The sequence below is a fragment of the Malaclemys terrapin genome, chromosome 3 (genome assembly GCF_027887155.1).
Source record: "Malaclemys terrapin pileata isolate rMalTer1 chromosome 3, rMalTer1.hap1, whole genome shotgun sequence".
NCBI lineage: Eukaryota > Metazoa > Chordata > Testudines > Emydidae > Malaclemys > Malaclemys terrapin.
In genome coordinates this window covers 85,960,749-85,977,049 of record NC_071507.1, presented here as the reverse complement: position 1 = coordinate 85,977,049, position 16,301 = coordinate 85,960,749, and the positions used below count along the sequence as shown (strand labels likewise).

The window sequence follows — 16,301 nt, the reverse complement described above, 5'->3', positions numbered from 1 at the left end:
AAAACCATCACCTTAAATTCTACCTGGGAACTAAAGAGAAGCCAGTGCACCCTGCTGATCACCAGCATAATGTTGTAAAGTTGCCCAGTGGTCTTAAAACAGAACAGCATGTTTAGAACACTGCAGAAATGTGATCTAAGAAACATATAGATGCAATAAGATTAGTTTTGGCCACAGCTATTACTTGAACATCCAGGAATAGTAGAGAACCTAATGTGACCTTCATACTGCAAAACTGAGTAATAAGTGTTCTAGAAACTACCTCATGAAGTTGCTGATATAATCTGTGCTTGTTTCAGACCTCTACTGTATTCATAAAAGGCAAATAATTTGAAAAGCAGGTACAGTTCTGCACACTGTAAGAGCAACATATCTTACAGTACATACTACTCTCTAATGGCAGATGTACAGGCAAATCTGGTTACGAGTGAGGTTTCCATATGTACACTTCTGGCAAATATGGTCGGTGTTTAACTCATATATGCATATGTATGGATCTTTGTTTACACGTTTTTGTCTGTTTGTATATCTTGTTCGGGCAGTCCAGTCCAGTCTTCCTAGCCATTTCTATAAACCAGAACAGTAATTGAAATTAGCATAATGTGAGATGAACAAGTTGAACCAGACGAGTCCAAATAACTTAGATAACATATGCCGGTATAAAGGAGGTAGAGAGAATCATTGATTTGCAGGGATCCTAGAAATCCATTTGCCATGGAAAAATGCAGAATTTGTGTTTTTACAGAGAATCTTTGGTTTTTACATTTTGTGAAAAAATAAAAACAAATATTAACTAAATTTTACGGAAAGTATCAGTGTCACTTATTCAATGAGTACAACCTCCCCCTCTTGTGGCTGATTTTTGAATGTGCTGACCACCCCAGGCAGCTGGTGGTTTGATTAATACAGAAAGCCGGATAATGGAGGCTTGGATAAACAGGATTCTATTCTACATTGCTAAACATACTCCAATAAACTGCTTGCCGAGTATAGAGGTTACTCAACGGCATATAGGGATTCGTGCTTTAATGCATCTCAAATTTCACTTTAGCATCCAGGACTAATTCAGAAAGTGAGTAATGTTAATATAAAAGCAATTTTTACTTTATTTTTTGTGCTTTTCAACAAAAAATCTGAAAATATAGAATACAGACATAGAAGTAGTTGGTATATGTAAGAAATACAAATTGCAATTCTATTAATTAATTAATAAATGGTAGTCTTCGAACTTGCTTAAAAATTGTAAATATATCAATAAAACATTGTGTTTAACTGATACCTATATATAGATATATGATCCTATTTAACAATTACACAAAGTGAAGAACGTTTTAAACATACTGGTATTAGTAACTTGTATTCAATATATTGAAAGTAGCTATTAATCTCATATGCAGATTGTAAGCAAGTGGCTTTTCCACTCATCTCTGAGAACTGTACAGACAACAACTATATCTTGTCCAAACTTACCCCATTACCGGAGTTTACCATTATTGCTAACTTAAGTAATAACAAAACATATGGTGGAACGCAGTCTAAATTTTCTACTGAGTTTGGCTGTTCTTAGAGTTTCCCCTGCAGGATACAGGGGAAACACTGTACCTGCCCCTAGTTTCCTCTGCTTCGGAGGAGCCTTCAGACCCTTTTATGTTCCTGAGGTAGCACCCGCCTGTGCTGTCTGCTAGGACAGGGTGAGGCACAGGAATGAATGCATCTTCTACCACCTGACACCCCCTCAGATTATCCTTTTCTGAAAAGTGATCCAGTAAAATATTTTTGCGGGGCTCTGTGTTTATTGTCAATAGTTTCCAAAGAAAATATCCTCCATTTACAAGTAAAGAGATGTTTCTCTCAGACACATCCTGGGATTAGGGAGTCAAGTTAAAGTTTTTCCCTCTCGCACATCCTCACCAGTCAAATACTCTGCAGGGCAAATTTTGTCCTTAATCCCACTTTTATTACTGATAAGAAGAAAATAACCCAACTTGATTCTCCTGTTCCATGTTAGGTTTACAGCTCTGGCAGTTACAATAGATGTCTTTATACTTGTAAGCAAAGCAAATTTGCTACGGAATCACTGAGATAAAATAAAACAATAACCAAATAATTCACATTTTGAATTCCAGAAGAAAGTAGTCAAGAAACAAACAAAATCCATGAAAAATCCAAGCCTGATTCCCCCCTCACACCATTGTAGATCAGGAGTAACTCCACTAAAATTAACAGACACACACCTACTATATAGAGAAAGGGATCAGGCCCTACAATTTACACATGCAAAATCAGTTCACAATATAGAACAGATCTGAAACTGGAGAATTGTAGGATAATTCTGGTTTTAGTTTTTTAGCCCATATTCCCATCTTTGTTCATCTAAACCATTGGCTATTAAAAGGGAAATTATCAATCTGTTTAGGCTCTAAAACTCTTTTCTTCAAAAGAAAGCTAAATCCAATGCAACATTCTTTGAATAATACCTTACATTCACTTCATCAGTCATCCTTTCCCCTCTTGTTTTGAATTACCATAACAGTATTTGGGTTCTCATTTATCTAAGCATAGGACATAATTGTACAAGTACAACTATGTTCCATGTATAGATTCTCATCACATCGTCTTTGTAAAGGGAGCTTTGTGGCTTATTACAAGGCTACCATCACAAACAGCTACGTCTATTTCAGAGAACTCCCACTAGTGATCTGAAAATCATACAGATTTTCTTCTTTTTTGTCTTGTTACCCATTAAATCACTTTCTATTATGAGGAGATGCCTTCTAAATATAAATCTTTTATTTTGGGAAAACAATATACTTCTTGCTTGCAAGTTGATGACAAACCCCCATACTAATTTAGCTGCTCAAATGTTTTCCAGGGAGCTTACAATACATCTGCATGCATAAATGAATATATTTCAAGACATACTAGTAAGTAATCTATTGAAAATTGTTCTAGATCAACCTACTGTTGTGTTCCTTTCTCTCATTTATCTGGATATTTTCCATATGTAGAACAAATGTGAGAGATACATACATACCTCAGCCCAGAACTCTGCATATATATCATTAGTTGTCAATCTGGTAACTGACCACAACTTTGTTACAGAACATAGATCACAAGCTGTCATCATCAGACCAATCATACGATCCCTAGAATACAATAATATGAAATTTGTTATTTAGATAAAGCTTTATATTATTGTGTTTTGAAACTCTGTATGTGTCCTGTCACATATATATGTCCAACAACAAACAAAAAGTAAAAATTCTACAAAATACCTCCCACATAACTCCACCATCCCCCTTTGATATTAGCTCATTGATAATTCATCACATGAATCATATTAGTACCATCTCTCTTATTCAGTTCAGTAGCTTATATTATTGAAAAAAGGCTCTATTCAAGAGCAGCCAAGTGAAAAATTTGAGCCAAATGGCTGACCCAAGCAAGTGTAAATAAAATGTAGTGTTTCAAGGAAGACCATGCTATAATTGATTTATAGCATACATTATCTACTTTTGAGAAAAATTATGTCCCGTGATTTATACCTGTTGTATTTGTGAAGTTTTTAAGCAATTATTATATCTGACTTGGTACTATACTAAAATGTCCCTTTGTATTTTAAATATTGTATGATGCTAGTCTGTTTTGAACATGTGTTAGTAGTAAATTAGAATTTCGTTTGTCCTAATAGCCTGTATTTTTATTATAAGATAGATTAATTTAGTGCCAGACATATAACATGTAGGAAATATAAGCAAAATGAAGATCTTTCATAATTATGCAGAGATATAAACATTAAGTAGTTCAAGGATATCAGTGGTCAGGTATTCTCATTTTTAAGCAGTAATATACGTGCCCACTCTAGTATGAGTAAGTTTAGTCCAGAGCTCATTTTCTATTGTTAATTTACATAATGGCATGTCTACTCTTGGAAATTTACCAAAATATCTATTTTGTAATAATTATTTCAGAATTGCTATTTTGGTAAAATTTCCAATCCCTAAGAAGGACTTTTCCATTCTTCGGACATTCTCAGGGTTGCCATCAGGAGGGTAATCCATTTTTGTTGTTTTCAAAGTGGGCTTGGGAAGCAATGGGGAAAGAGGAACTTGTTGCCTTCCCTGAGCTTCAAGATACTACAATGATAGGTGCTATAAGAAACCCTCCATAATAGCCAAGGTGGAAATACACCTCTACCTGGACATAACGCTGTCCTCGGGAGCCAAAAAATCTTACTGCATTATAGGTTATATCAAACTTGCTTTGCTCCGCTAGTGTGCACCCCGCCCCCCCCCCCCCCCCCCCGGACCACTGCTTTACCGCGTTATATCCGAATTTGTGTTATATTGGGTCACGTTATATCGGGGTAGAGGTGTATATTTATTCTTTACATGGTCTGGAAGCTTGTTCCAGAGTATTTCCATTCAAGTACCAGTTTTGCCCCAGTGTAAGACATACCAAGGGACTGAAAACTGGTCAAATGGTGCGATTTTCCACAGGAAACTCTCTCTCTCTCTCAATCATTTTGAAAAGTTTTGTTAGACTGTGCTACTTTAGTTTGGAGGGGTGGAATGTGTCTATGTGAGGTGCTTTTTTTTTTTTAAATAGGTATTTTGGCCTTTGTAATTCACAGGTATTTGTAATTAAGGACATATATTGGAATTGCACATTTGAATTGAGAATTTATGATAAATATATATCATAAATGTTTAATGTGATTATTGTTAATGACCATTAAAATGTTATAAAGCACAAAAAGATGAATAATTTGAAATACCCTGAATTCACTAATTGAATACCCTAACCAATTCAGAGAGTTAACTGATTAGAATCTGAGATACTAGGAGAAAGTAGAGGCTAAAATATTTAAATACCTTTTTATATGTCACAAAAAATGCTGCATGCTCATATTGTGGATAAGTAATGATCATTCTGTTATATCCTCTCAATACATGATTAAAAATACTTAATTAAAAAACTGCATCTATCCTATTTTGTTTTATCCAGAAGTTTTAAATTTCAAAGGTTAATGCAAAATTGCTTTGAGTATATATTTCTGAGTTTAGTTATGCTGAAAGGTACTTGTGATCTTTTGTGCTTTCAGCTGACCAAATTCTGAAGTACTTGGCACAAGAGTCCATTCTTCTCCATACCGGATATTTTAATATGGTGTAGCGGTAGTGCTCAGATTTTCATTTTGGCATGGATGAAAAAACATCCCATACAATCTTTGTGTTTTGCTTACCTAAAAGTAATAGATTTCATCCAACTCACTCTGTCAAGCAAAACCTTAACAGTGACCTCAGCAATCTTAAAGCAGAGTAAATGGACTGCGTGGCAATCAGATGTGTCAATCTATTGATACAAGAGAGTATGAGATCACCATCAAGATTTGGCATGACAGACCAAGCTGGATGAAGCTGGGGTATGTACTGCTTTTCAGTATGTGCTGGAGGTAGAATAAATGCCTTATAGAGTGTGGGGTAGGTTATGTGAAAGTGGCAAAAGAGATTGGAGACTTTTCCCTTAATTTCTTATTTTCATGCTTTCAAGGATTTAGGTAGGTGAGGTGAATCCTGGTGCAACTTTCATTCTCACAACACTTAGTTTTTGTTTAGGCATGCAAGTGTGAATGTATATTATAAAACCTGATGTTTCTGTGGTCTAAATCTCAAGGATAAGGGGTCTGATTCTCCTCTCACTAACCCTGGGTTTCCAACCAGTATAACTCTACTGATGTCAATGCAGCTACTCATTATTTACACTGGCATGGGTGGAGAATCAGGCCCTAGGGCTAAAAGTATTTTTATATTAACTGTATGAATAGGTAATTACCATTAAAAGAATTAATTGATTTTAACTAGAGTCGGCTCAGGAACTTAGGCCCTGATCCTGCAAACACTTATGCATGTGCATAATTTCACAAATATGCATAATCCCCTTGAAGTCAATGAGACAGGTGTAAAGCATGTGTGTAAGAATTTGCAGAACTGGGGCCTGAGTTACTAATGAACTCCTCAATAGGAACAGTTTGAAGGCAATGAAATGTCAGTGTGATAGATTTAAGCTAAGTATCTGAACACTGTAAATGCCTTTTTATATCTGGAATACTATATTTGTGCATATATATATTTGGTCTTAGAGCTTACTCTGTGTAAAGCAGGGGTTCTCAAACTGGGGGATGGGACCTCTCAGGGGGTCGCAAGCTGTCAGTCTCCACCCCAAGCTCCGCTTTGCCTCCAGCATTTATAATGGTGTTAAATATATAAAAAAGTGTTTTTAATTTATAAGGGGGGTCACACTCAGAGGCTTCCTATGTGAAAGGGGTCACCAGTACGAAAGTTTGAGAACAACTGGTGTAAAGAACAAGATATTGTGTGCTTGGTAAAAATTCTCATCTTAATTCTTCTTTGTTGTCATTTCCAGAAACAAGATTCTTTCTTCAAGTTATGAACGTTTGCTTGTTTGCTTTACCTATGTGCTTGGTTTTTAAGGTTTAAGGCTCCTGTCTGATGCAGTTCTTCCAGCTGTTTTCTGTTTCCAAAGTACAGGGCAAGGTCTGTGGCAATGATGGCTTTGCGGATGATCTCCAGGACCTGCTCATACTCGCTGGAGCTCAGTTTGGAGAAGATATTGTGCCCTTCCAGCTATGAAAAAATAAAAAATAAAACCAATAAAAAGCACAAGCTCTAATTTTGAAATGATTCATGGAGGATAGGTACATCAATGGCTATTAGCCAGGAATGGTGTCCCTAGCCTCTGCTTGCCAGAAGCTGGGAACGAGTGACAGGGGATGGATCACTTGATGATTACCTGTTCTGTTCATTCCCTTTTGGGAACCTGGCACTGGCCACTGTTGGAAGACAGAATACTGGGCTAGATGGACCCTTTGTCTGACCCAGTAGGGCCATTCTTATGTTCTTCTTATTCCTATATTTATTTATCAGTTTACAACAGTTTTACAGCCCACTAGGGATTTTTGAATTTTATAAATGAAAACATGAACAGCATGAAACGCGCTTTGATATTTTCTTTTTAAAAGGTTAACATGGAGCTGTTGCTATGATTGAATTGCTGCTCTGTGTTTAGGGTTCAAAGACATGCATACTTTAGACACCATCTCTCACAAAACTCAGTTCATAGATCCCTATTTTTTTGCTATAGTACATCCTACCGTGATTAGCCCAATCCATTGTCATTAACAAACATATTATCTCTATTATGAATCTTAAATCTTCACTCCATTGATTTTAGCACTCTGCATTTCCCCAAAGTTTGCAAATGAATTTACATTGTGGGCCAAAATTTAAAAATTAGGAACAAATATCTGCATGTGTCTAACATGTACACAAATAACACATGTGCAAGTTCAAACCAAAGATTGGGGTTCTCACATGGTCAGATGTGTGGATAACTGGACATTTGCCCACCTTAGTACCCGAACTGCACACAAATTAGGCACTTGAAATATTTACATGTATCTAACTTTGAAGATCTAGCCCTGCAACCTTCCCTAAAGATATGGCCTGATGCTGGAAGGTGCTGGGTACCTACTGCAAAGTACTGAGTGCCCCTCCAGCCCTGGAGCTGATGGTTCTCAGCACTTCTCAAGCCCAATGTTTGCTTGTTTGGGGTTTATTTGTTTTTAAACACTCCTCTCTCCTTCTAAATGGAGAAAGCTCTCTGAAGATAGAAGAAATTACTAGGCAGAAATACATTTTAACAAAACGTTTCCCAGCAGTTCTACAAAACACTCCCACTTACAGCTGGTTGGGAGCCTGGGATTCCCAGCCTGATCCAGAGGGCTGAGATGCCACTAGCCTGGCAAACTAGCTTGGGATTTCTTCCTGAAGATAACAGGAGTGTTTTAATAGTGCACAGTGTAAGTGTATGCACAATATTTAATATGGATAAAGAAATATCTAGTTACTGTAATAAGGTTATTGCAATTTGATTAAAGTGCCCTAAATAAAATATAATTAATATTCATTAGCAGATGCAATTTCCTCTTTCGAAACGAAGTTAGGTATAGTACTTTCATGCGTATATTTAGGGAAAGGCATCTTTGTTTAAGAATGAGCTGACTTATGAACTAGAGAGAATAATGTCTTACACCATGGAAACTATGGCAACATGCCATGCTTCATGCCCTTTCCATTTTTGCTATTATTAAACCATATGTAATGAACAATATCCATATATGTGACAACTGGTGAAAGCTACACCATCTAGTTAGAAAACTCTGGACTATTCAATGTTTCTCTCCTTTTGGAAACAATTAATTAAAGGTCTTGCTAAAACCCAGAGGAGGCAGGAAGAAAAAAGGATGAACTAGCCAAATCAAGGTGCAAATAAACAGAAAACATTAAAAATACATTAAACTTGGATGTGTTTCAACATTTCATTGCCACTTGTGCAGAACATAACCAAGAGTCTCCCTGTCTTTTGTCAAGCATTATCCATAAGGATAAGTTGTTCTAAAACAATCTCTTATTGGTACAAATAAAATAGGCTTGTTTTTGCCCATCACCAGGAATGTGAACTTTATTTTACAACATTTTGCTTGGACAAATATATTTATTGTGAATAATGAAGAGAAAATACAATCCATTTGTGTCTCAATGTTCCTTTGACAATGTCCCAAGTCATGGTACAGGATGTTTCAAGAAACTCATTTTAATCCATCTTCAGCACTCTGGTGCCAGACAGTGTTTAGCAGTAGTTCTCCTAGTCTGGATTTTTGGCATTGATTTTTTTTCTACTCTTGCTGCATGATTACCATTAATATGCTCCATGTTCTATTACTAAAGTTATGTAGTAGCATAACACCACAGGGTGTGCAGTAGGCACCTTTTAGGACCTCAGAAGTTACAATATCAGGAACATTAACATGACCAGATAGTTATGATGGTTTCCGCACACAGTATTAACCTACAAGAACTGGTTGGTTTCTTATGTACTAATGAAAGCTGCCATTTTGGGTATGCCATTTATGTTGCTGAACACTATGTGGAATGCATGCCTGCTGATAAGATTTGATTCTTTCCATGATCAGCTAAAACTGGTAACTGGAATCCTTTATATTTATACAAAATAAGTAGGGCAGTCAATTAATCATAATTAACTCAAGAAATTAATGCAAAACGAATTAACTAGATTTAAGAAAATAGTCACAATTAACTTCAGTTTTAATCACACTGTTAAACAATAATAGAATACCAATTTAAATTTATTATAAATATTTTGGATGTTTTTCTATAATTTCAAATATATTTATTTTAATTACAATACAGAATACAAAAGTGTACAGTGCTCGCTTATATGATTTTTTATTACAAATATTTGCACAGTTAAAAGATAAACAAAAGAAATAGTATTTTTCAATTCATCTCATACAAGAACTGTAATGTAATCCCTTTATTGTGAAAGTGCAATTTACAAATGCAGAATTATTTTTTTACATAACTGCACTCAAAAACAAAACAATGTAAAACTTTAGAGCCTTCAAGTCCACTCAGGCCTACTTCTTGTTCAGCCAATTGCTAAGACAAACAACTTTGTTTACATTTATGGGAGATAATGCTGCCCATTTCTTATTTGTAATAAATAATAATAATATATGTGAGCACTCTACACTTTGTATTCTGTGTTGTAATTGAAATCAACATCTGAAAATGTAGAAAAACATTCAAAAATATTTATAATAAATTTAAATTGGTATTCTATTATTGTTTAACAGTGCAATTAAAACTGTGATTAATCACAACTTTTTAAAAATCTCATGATTGTGATTATTTTTTAATCATTTGACAGCCCTAAAAATAAGTATGTCATAAATCTATGTTTATGATGGTTGAAACAAATAGCTATAAAGTTCTAATTAATGTAACATTTTTACTATTACTATTTACAATTACTATTTTTACTGCTGACACACAAGGCCAGATCCCTCAGCTCTGGTTGGTGCTAATCTAAGAAGGTTCCCTGATCCTGGGGCCATCCAGTCCCTAGTGCAAAACAGAGCAACCTAAAGGCTGCTTTATATGACACTGGCCACCAGTGTCCCCAAGTGACCATTTTGGCTGCCAGTATTTTAGCATACACAGTAGCATCCTGGCCATGTCCCATTTCTCAAAACACCACCCTGTGCCCAACTGCCAGGGCTAGGATGTAGCACAGGAGCAGCTATGGTGGATCTATACAACTCAGGAATTCCACCATGCAGAGGAAACCCCAAATAGGCCATTACAGTACTGATTTAAGTTTGCAAAGAAGCCTTAATAGGACTGAGTTTCTTGCTCACTGTATATAAACTCATTTGAAAAACAAATATTAAAAATCTAATGCCACACTAACACTGAGGGGCTCATTTACACTCTCCTAAATGAAGGAACATTAAGAGTTAAGGCTTACATTCTGTGAAGGCTCCCATGTATAGGATTCCTCAAAATATGAATCACAAGATGTGCTTATGAATGTGATACAGAACACGTGTTTTTATGAATAGCTGATAAGATATTGAAGAAAATAAATATGCTCCCCTTGAAAAACCAGGAAGAGAAAAAAGTTAGCAAGGGATTAGAGACACATTACCATGAAAAGGGTGTGTATAGGGAATGTGCACACCAAAATGAAAAGCAGTGAGCACAGAAATCATAATGGACTAGGAGCTATTTTGTAGCTATGAAGTCTCTCTCTTTCCAGTTCAACATCAGTTTATTTTTAATGAATGACAAAATACCTGTGTGTTATCACTAAGTTTAACTGTCCTGAAATTGGTTAGCACGCTCTTGGTAGGTTTGTATTAACTCAACTCAACTCACAAAGGCACTACTTCATATTATGGATCCACCAGCATACAAAATTTAATATTTAAAATAGTTATTTTTAAATCACAGAAGAAGAAGAAGAAAGCATATGAAAATAATCAAACTATTATGCACATTTTTCCATGCATGCCAAAAATTGTGTTTGCTCCTAGGTAAAGGATGCATGCACATTTAAAGCCACACATTTAATTCTCCCAGGAATTTATTACAGCAGATTGCTATAACTCTGAAATAAAAGACTAATAAGCACTGTTGCCAATTCTTGTGATTCTATTGTAAGTCTCAAATTTGGTCATTTTAGGTATGTCTACATTGTAATCCAACATCTGTTTACCTGTGCTAGAATGGCTAAAAACAGCAATTCAGGTGCAGTGATGCGGACTTTAGTGTGGGCTGGACCAGCACCTCGGGGACCCTGGGTACCTACTTGCATTGCTATCCCACGCCATGGCTTCTACCTGCCATTTTAGCCATATTAGCGTGGGTAAAGACAACGTAAGTCTACCTGAGCTGCAACCACATCTCAGAGTGCAGTGTAGACCTACTCTTTCTTGAAGCATCAGCTGCTGGAATCATCTGACAATATGGGAATCTCAGGGAATTTTTCATTTAAAAAACAAGTAAGTTTCTAGGTTTTCACGGCTAGAGAAAAAAGCATCAAAACATGACCCAAGTGCACCCCAAAGGTTCAGAAACCAGACAGCAAATAAAAAACCCTCAATTCTTTAGATTTTTAAAATCTATGGGCTTTTATGGAAATCTCAAGATTTTGGGGGAGGGAGTGGTTGACTCCTGATTTTTTAATACTTAGGATTTGGCAATAGTGGAACACAGGCTTGCTGTAATAAACTGTGGCCACATTTCTTGCACATATTTTTATTTTGTAGACTAGCACTACAAATCTAGTAATGAAATTAAACATGCTTAAAAAATAGCTATTAAGAAATGCTGAGTCTACTACATTGACTACTATGATTCTAAGCTCTAGTGCATTCAGTAATCCTACCTGCAGAATGGCCACTGTCTGGGAGAAGTGGTGTTGCTCCATAGTCGAGGTGGAATAAAGAGCTGCCAGAGGGTGATCAAATTTCTGAAGGTAGCTGTTGCTGTAACCCCTGTGATCCAGGTCATGACACAAGCATGCAACTAGGAGACCTTTTCGCTAAAGAAATGTGTGAGGCAAACAAAAAGAAAATATAAGAAGTGAAGAGATGCATTGCCTTGCCTCTAGGTTTCACTTTAATCTCTTTAAATATTGTACAGTGACACTACAATATATAAATTAAAAAGAAACCAAATGGCAGTTTGTTCACTCTATGCAATGGATTTTTGATGCTCTCAATTTTCCATTTTATTAGTATGACTGTTTCAGGTTTCCTGTTTAAAGTATGTTTTCTTGGTATTCTAAACTCGATGTAGTTGTCCACCAGATGCACAGACTATAGCTCTGTTTTATCACAGAAGTTACACAGAGTGTAAACATATTTGGCCAAATTGTTCTCATTAGATCCATGAACTGAGCTTGACCTTCTTGTGTGTGTGTGTGTATCAGCTACCTGCCCCCAGATCCACTGACAAGTTTCCTGGGGTCCAGGAGTCTGTGTGGGAGGAGGATGAAGGAGTCAGGGAACATACATCATTCCACGCAGTACCCGTCTATCAATTTACTAAACAATTAAATACAGGCTGAGGCTGTATTAATTGGATAGTGGAAACCCTTCTGTGCTGGAGAACCCCCCTTTAAAGAAGAACTATGGGGGAAAAGTTCCCACAAGTTGGGGAAGTCCAGGAGAGAAGCAGGAGGCCCAAAAGCCAGTGCAGATAGTTACTGAGAGTCAACCTACTGTTTCTTCAGTAATAGGCAAATCCTGTTCCAAATGGAAGGATATGGAAGAAACTCCAGGAGGGGGACTTTGCAGAATTAAAGAATACATTTACATATTCTACAGGATGAGCAACTGGAGCCATTTTTGTTAGGTGTTTATATGTGTGTATGTATAGGTGTCTGTGTGTGATGGTCCAAAGAGAGAGTGGGGAAAAGCAACAAATGTATACTTCATCTGCAGACAAAATGCTACATTCCACACCCAGCCTGAGCTCTGCTCAGACGCATAAAAGGGGGAGGCATGAGGAGCTGGTTATTTCTAGGAGTGGCGCTCATTTACACCGGTAATGTAAGGTCCACCTTATACCAGCAGAGAATTGGGAGTAGAGAGGAGCAAAGTGGATTTAGCAGACCAGCCCAAAGATTCTGTGGCCTGGAAGGGATCATTGTTTATTTAACGGGATTTAACAGCAACATAACCAGCTAACCTTGTTTTGTTTTTTATCATCAATTAAAAAAAAATTGGTCTGTCTGTTCTTAAATTACAGGAGGACAAAACAAGGAAGCTAATTATTTTTAGATTATTTTTCTCATACAAGTTGTGCAATGATAGTACATAGAATTACATTTTTATATTGCAGGCTCTCTCTCTACCAGATAGACAAATTGAATTTGATAAGAATTTTTAAATAAAATCCTTATTTGAACTAGAACACCAGTGTCACCTTCTGGGGTGCAATCCAGACTGGTGAAGAGTTGTGTCACCTTTTACCCTGGGACCATGAGTGCCTCAGAATGCCTTGCTACTGTAGCTCTCTGCCTAGGACACCCACAACTAGCAACAACCATGAGCTTGATGTCTATGCATTGGGCAGCCCTGATCCAAAGCTTTGGATCCTGGAGCTTGCCTGGAATACCACAGACTTCTACTGCTCTCCACCAGCCTTGGTTAACAACTGGTAAGGTGACGCCCCAGCCCTGAATTTTCCCAAAACATGTGATCGGAACTGTCCTGCCCTGTCCTGGAACAATCAGAGGAATGTTAAGGTTCGTTGTTCCTTTAAAGGGTCACTATCCAACAGGTGTTATTTTAACTGGAGCTACCAAACAGTTCAGTTCAAACACAGCATTGGATTGGTTCAGATTAAAAATAAAGCAAGTTTACTTCATTACGAAGAGATAGATTTTAAGTGTGTACAAGTATAACGATTAAAGCCAGAAATGGTTACAAGAGAAATAAAGATCAAAACGATTTCTAGTAATTAAAACTTAAGCTAGACTTGGTTCAAGGTAAAATCCTCACCACACCTTTCCATCAAGATGGCTGACCAAACCCTTTGATCAGGACCTATCCCCCAAAATCAAATGGCTGGTACCTTTGTCTTCTTAGTAACTACCTTCTATCATAAACTGCAACATGAAAGGAGACAAAGGCAGATGTAGACAGGGAGGGGCAGAATTGATAAGGGTCTTGAAGGATGACAATTTTTATTATTATATGTGCTAGGTGCTTTCCAAACATAGAGGATGAGAGAATCTGTGCATTGAATAGAATATAATCTGACTACTGAGGATATTCTGAACCCTTTGTTTCCTATACTACCAGGAAATTAAAACAAATATTAAAAGATTCTTTCGCCATATAAATAAAAAGAGAACAAGAAAATAACTGGAGTCACTTTGCAGCGAGGAAGTGTAGAGATTAAGGATTATCTAGTTATGACCCAAAAGCTAGAGGAATACTTTGTCTCCCTTTTCAGTAAGGATGCTAATATAGAATATGGGGGCAAAGGCAGGATGGCAAATGGGTGTGAGTAAACAGAAATGCAAATGGTCTTATTTAAACTCAAACAGCTTCATATGTTCATGTTGTGGGGACTGGCTAAGCTCCATCCCAGAATATTGAAAGAATTGGCACATAACATTTTAAGTCTGGTAGCAAAGATTTTTAATAAATCTGTCAAATTTGGGGTGGTACCATATGACTGGAGAACAGTAAAAGTAGTACCTATATTTAAGAAAGGAAAAAAAGTGATCTGGACAACTGAAGACCTGTTAGTCTGACCTCAATATTATGCAAGGCTTTAGAACAAATTTTGAGGGGAAAAATCATTAAAGATGTGGAGGTAAATGAAAATGGGATACAATGCAACATGGGTTTACCAAAAGTAGGTCGTGTCAAACTAACCTGATATCTTTCTTTAACTGATATCTTGGAGATCAATAAAGCCTTTTATAGATATCACATGGGAAATTATTAGTTAAACTGGAGAAAATGGGGATTAGTACAAGAATTGTAAGGTGGATAAGGAACTGGCTAAAGGGGAGATAACAGATTCACCTAAAGGAGAACTATTGAGCTGGACGGAGGTTACTAGTGGAGTTTCTCAAGGATTGGTGTTGGGACAAAATGTATTTAACATTTTCATTAATGACCTTGGCACAAAAAGGAGGAAGTAGTAATACAATTTGTTGATGACACAAAATTGGGAGGCATTGTCAATCCAGAGGAGGGTCAGAATGTGATACCGGAAGAATTGGATGACCTTGAGGACTGCAGTAACAGAAATCAGATAAAATTTAATAATACAAAGTGCAAAGTCATGCAATTAGGAGCTAACAGCAAGAATTTCTGTTCTAAACTGGGGAATCATCAGTTGAAAACAACAGAGGAGGAGAAAGACCTGCGTGCATTAGTCAACTGCTTGATGGCTATGAGCCATCAATGTGATGGGGCAATGAAAAAGGCAAAGGCAATCCTAGAATGTAACAGGCAAGGTATTTCTAGTAGAGATAAGTAAAATACATTTATTCATGTCTAAATATTAGTGATATCGTAGCAGAATTTTTGGAAGCCTTCTTGATCCATTGCTAACTTCAAGCACTCAGCCACTGACCTCCCAAGGATCTGCTGCACACCATCTACCCACCTCTTTGCTGGTTGTCCCCTACTGCAATGACCTGCCGCCATTCCTTCCATAATAACTTTCTTAAGTTAATTTCCATCTTATGCCTGATGTGATCAAAATACATAAGTTTACACCTGCTGATATCTGACAGCAGGGTCTACTTCTCTCCAACAAGGAAATGTAATCAAAAGGGGGAAGAGTTGAATCATGCAGGGAAGGAAACTGGAATCCACCCTCTGTACTTTCTCCCACAAAAAGTATCCAGTAGAGATAGGGAAGTATTAATGCCATTGTACAAGATACTGGTAAGACCTCATCTGGAATACTATGTACAATTCTGATTGCCCATGTTGAAGAAAAATTAATTTAAACTGGAACAGATGCAGAGAAGGACCAATAGGAGGATTAGGGGAATGGTGGATGCATCTTACGAGAGAAGACTGAAAGAGTTTGGCTTGTTTAGTTTAGCAAAATGAAGGCTGAGAGAAGATACGACTACTCTCTGTAAATACATCTGGGGGTAGGCACTAGGGAGGGAGAAGAGCTATTTAAACTAAATGACAATGTTGGCCCAAGAACAAATGGTTATACATTGGCCATGAATACATTTAGGCTGGAAATTAGAAGACGGTGTCTAACCATCAGAGGAGTGAGATTCTGGAACAGCCTCCCAGTAGCAGAAGTGGGAGCAAGCAAACTAGATTTAAAATTGAGTTTAATAAATTTATTAATGGAATT

General features: G+C 36.9%; 1 protein-coding gene across 5 annotated transcripts in view; it reads right to left on the bottom strand.

Annotated features, from left to right (window-relative positions):
• PDE10A (phosphodiesterase 10A) overlaps positions 1-16,301 on the bottom strand; it is a 534,797-nt gene that overhangs the window by 16,613 nt on the left and 501,883 nt on the right. For all 5 annotated transcript variants that reach the window (XM_054023695.1, XM_054023697.1, XM_054023694.1 and 2 more), the window contains exons 17-19: positions 11,836-11,991; positions 6,475-6,647; positions 3,035-3,146 (exon numbers count right to left, since the gene is read on the bottom strand). In XM_054023695.1, the coding sequence (XP_053879670.1) occupies positions 3,035-3,146; positions 6,475-6,647; positions 11,836-11,991 (441 nt within the window). The remainder of the gene's footprint in view (positions 1-3,034; positions 3,147-6,474; positions 6,648-11,835; positions 11,992-16,301) is intronic.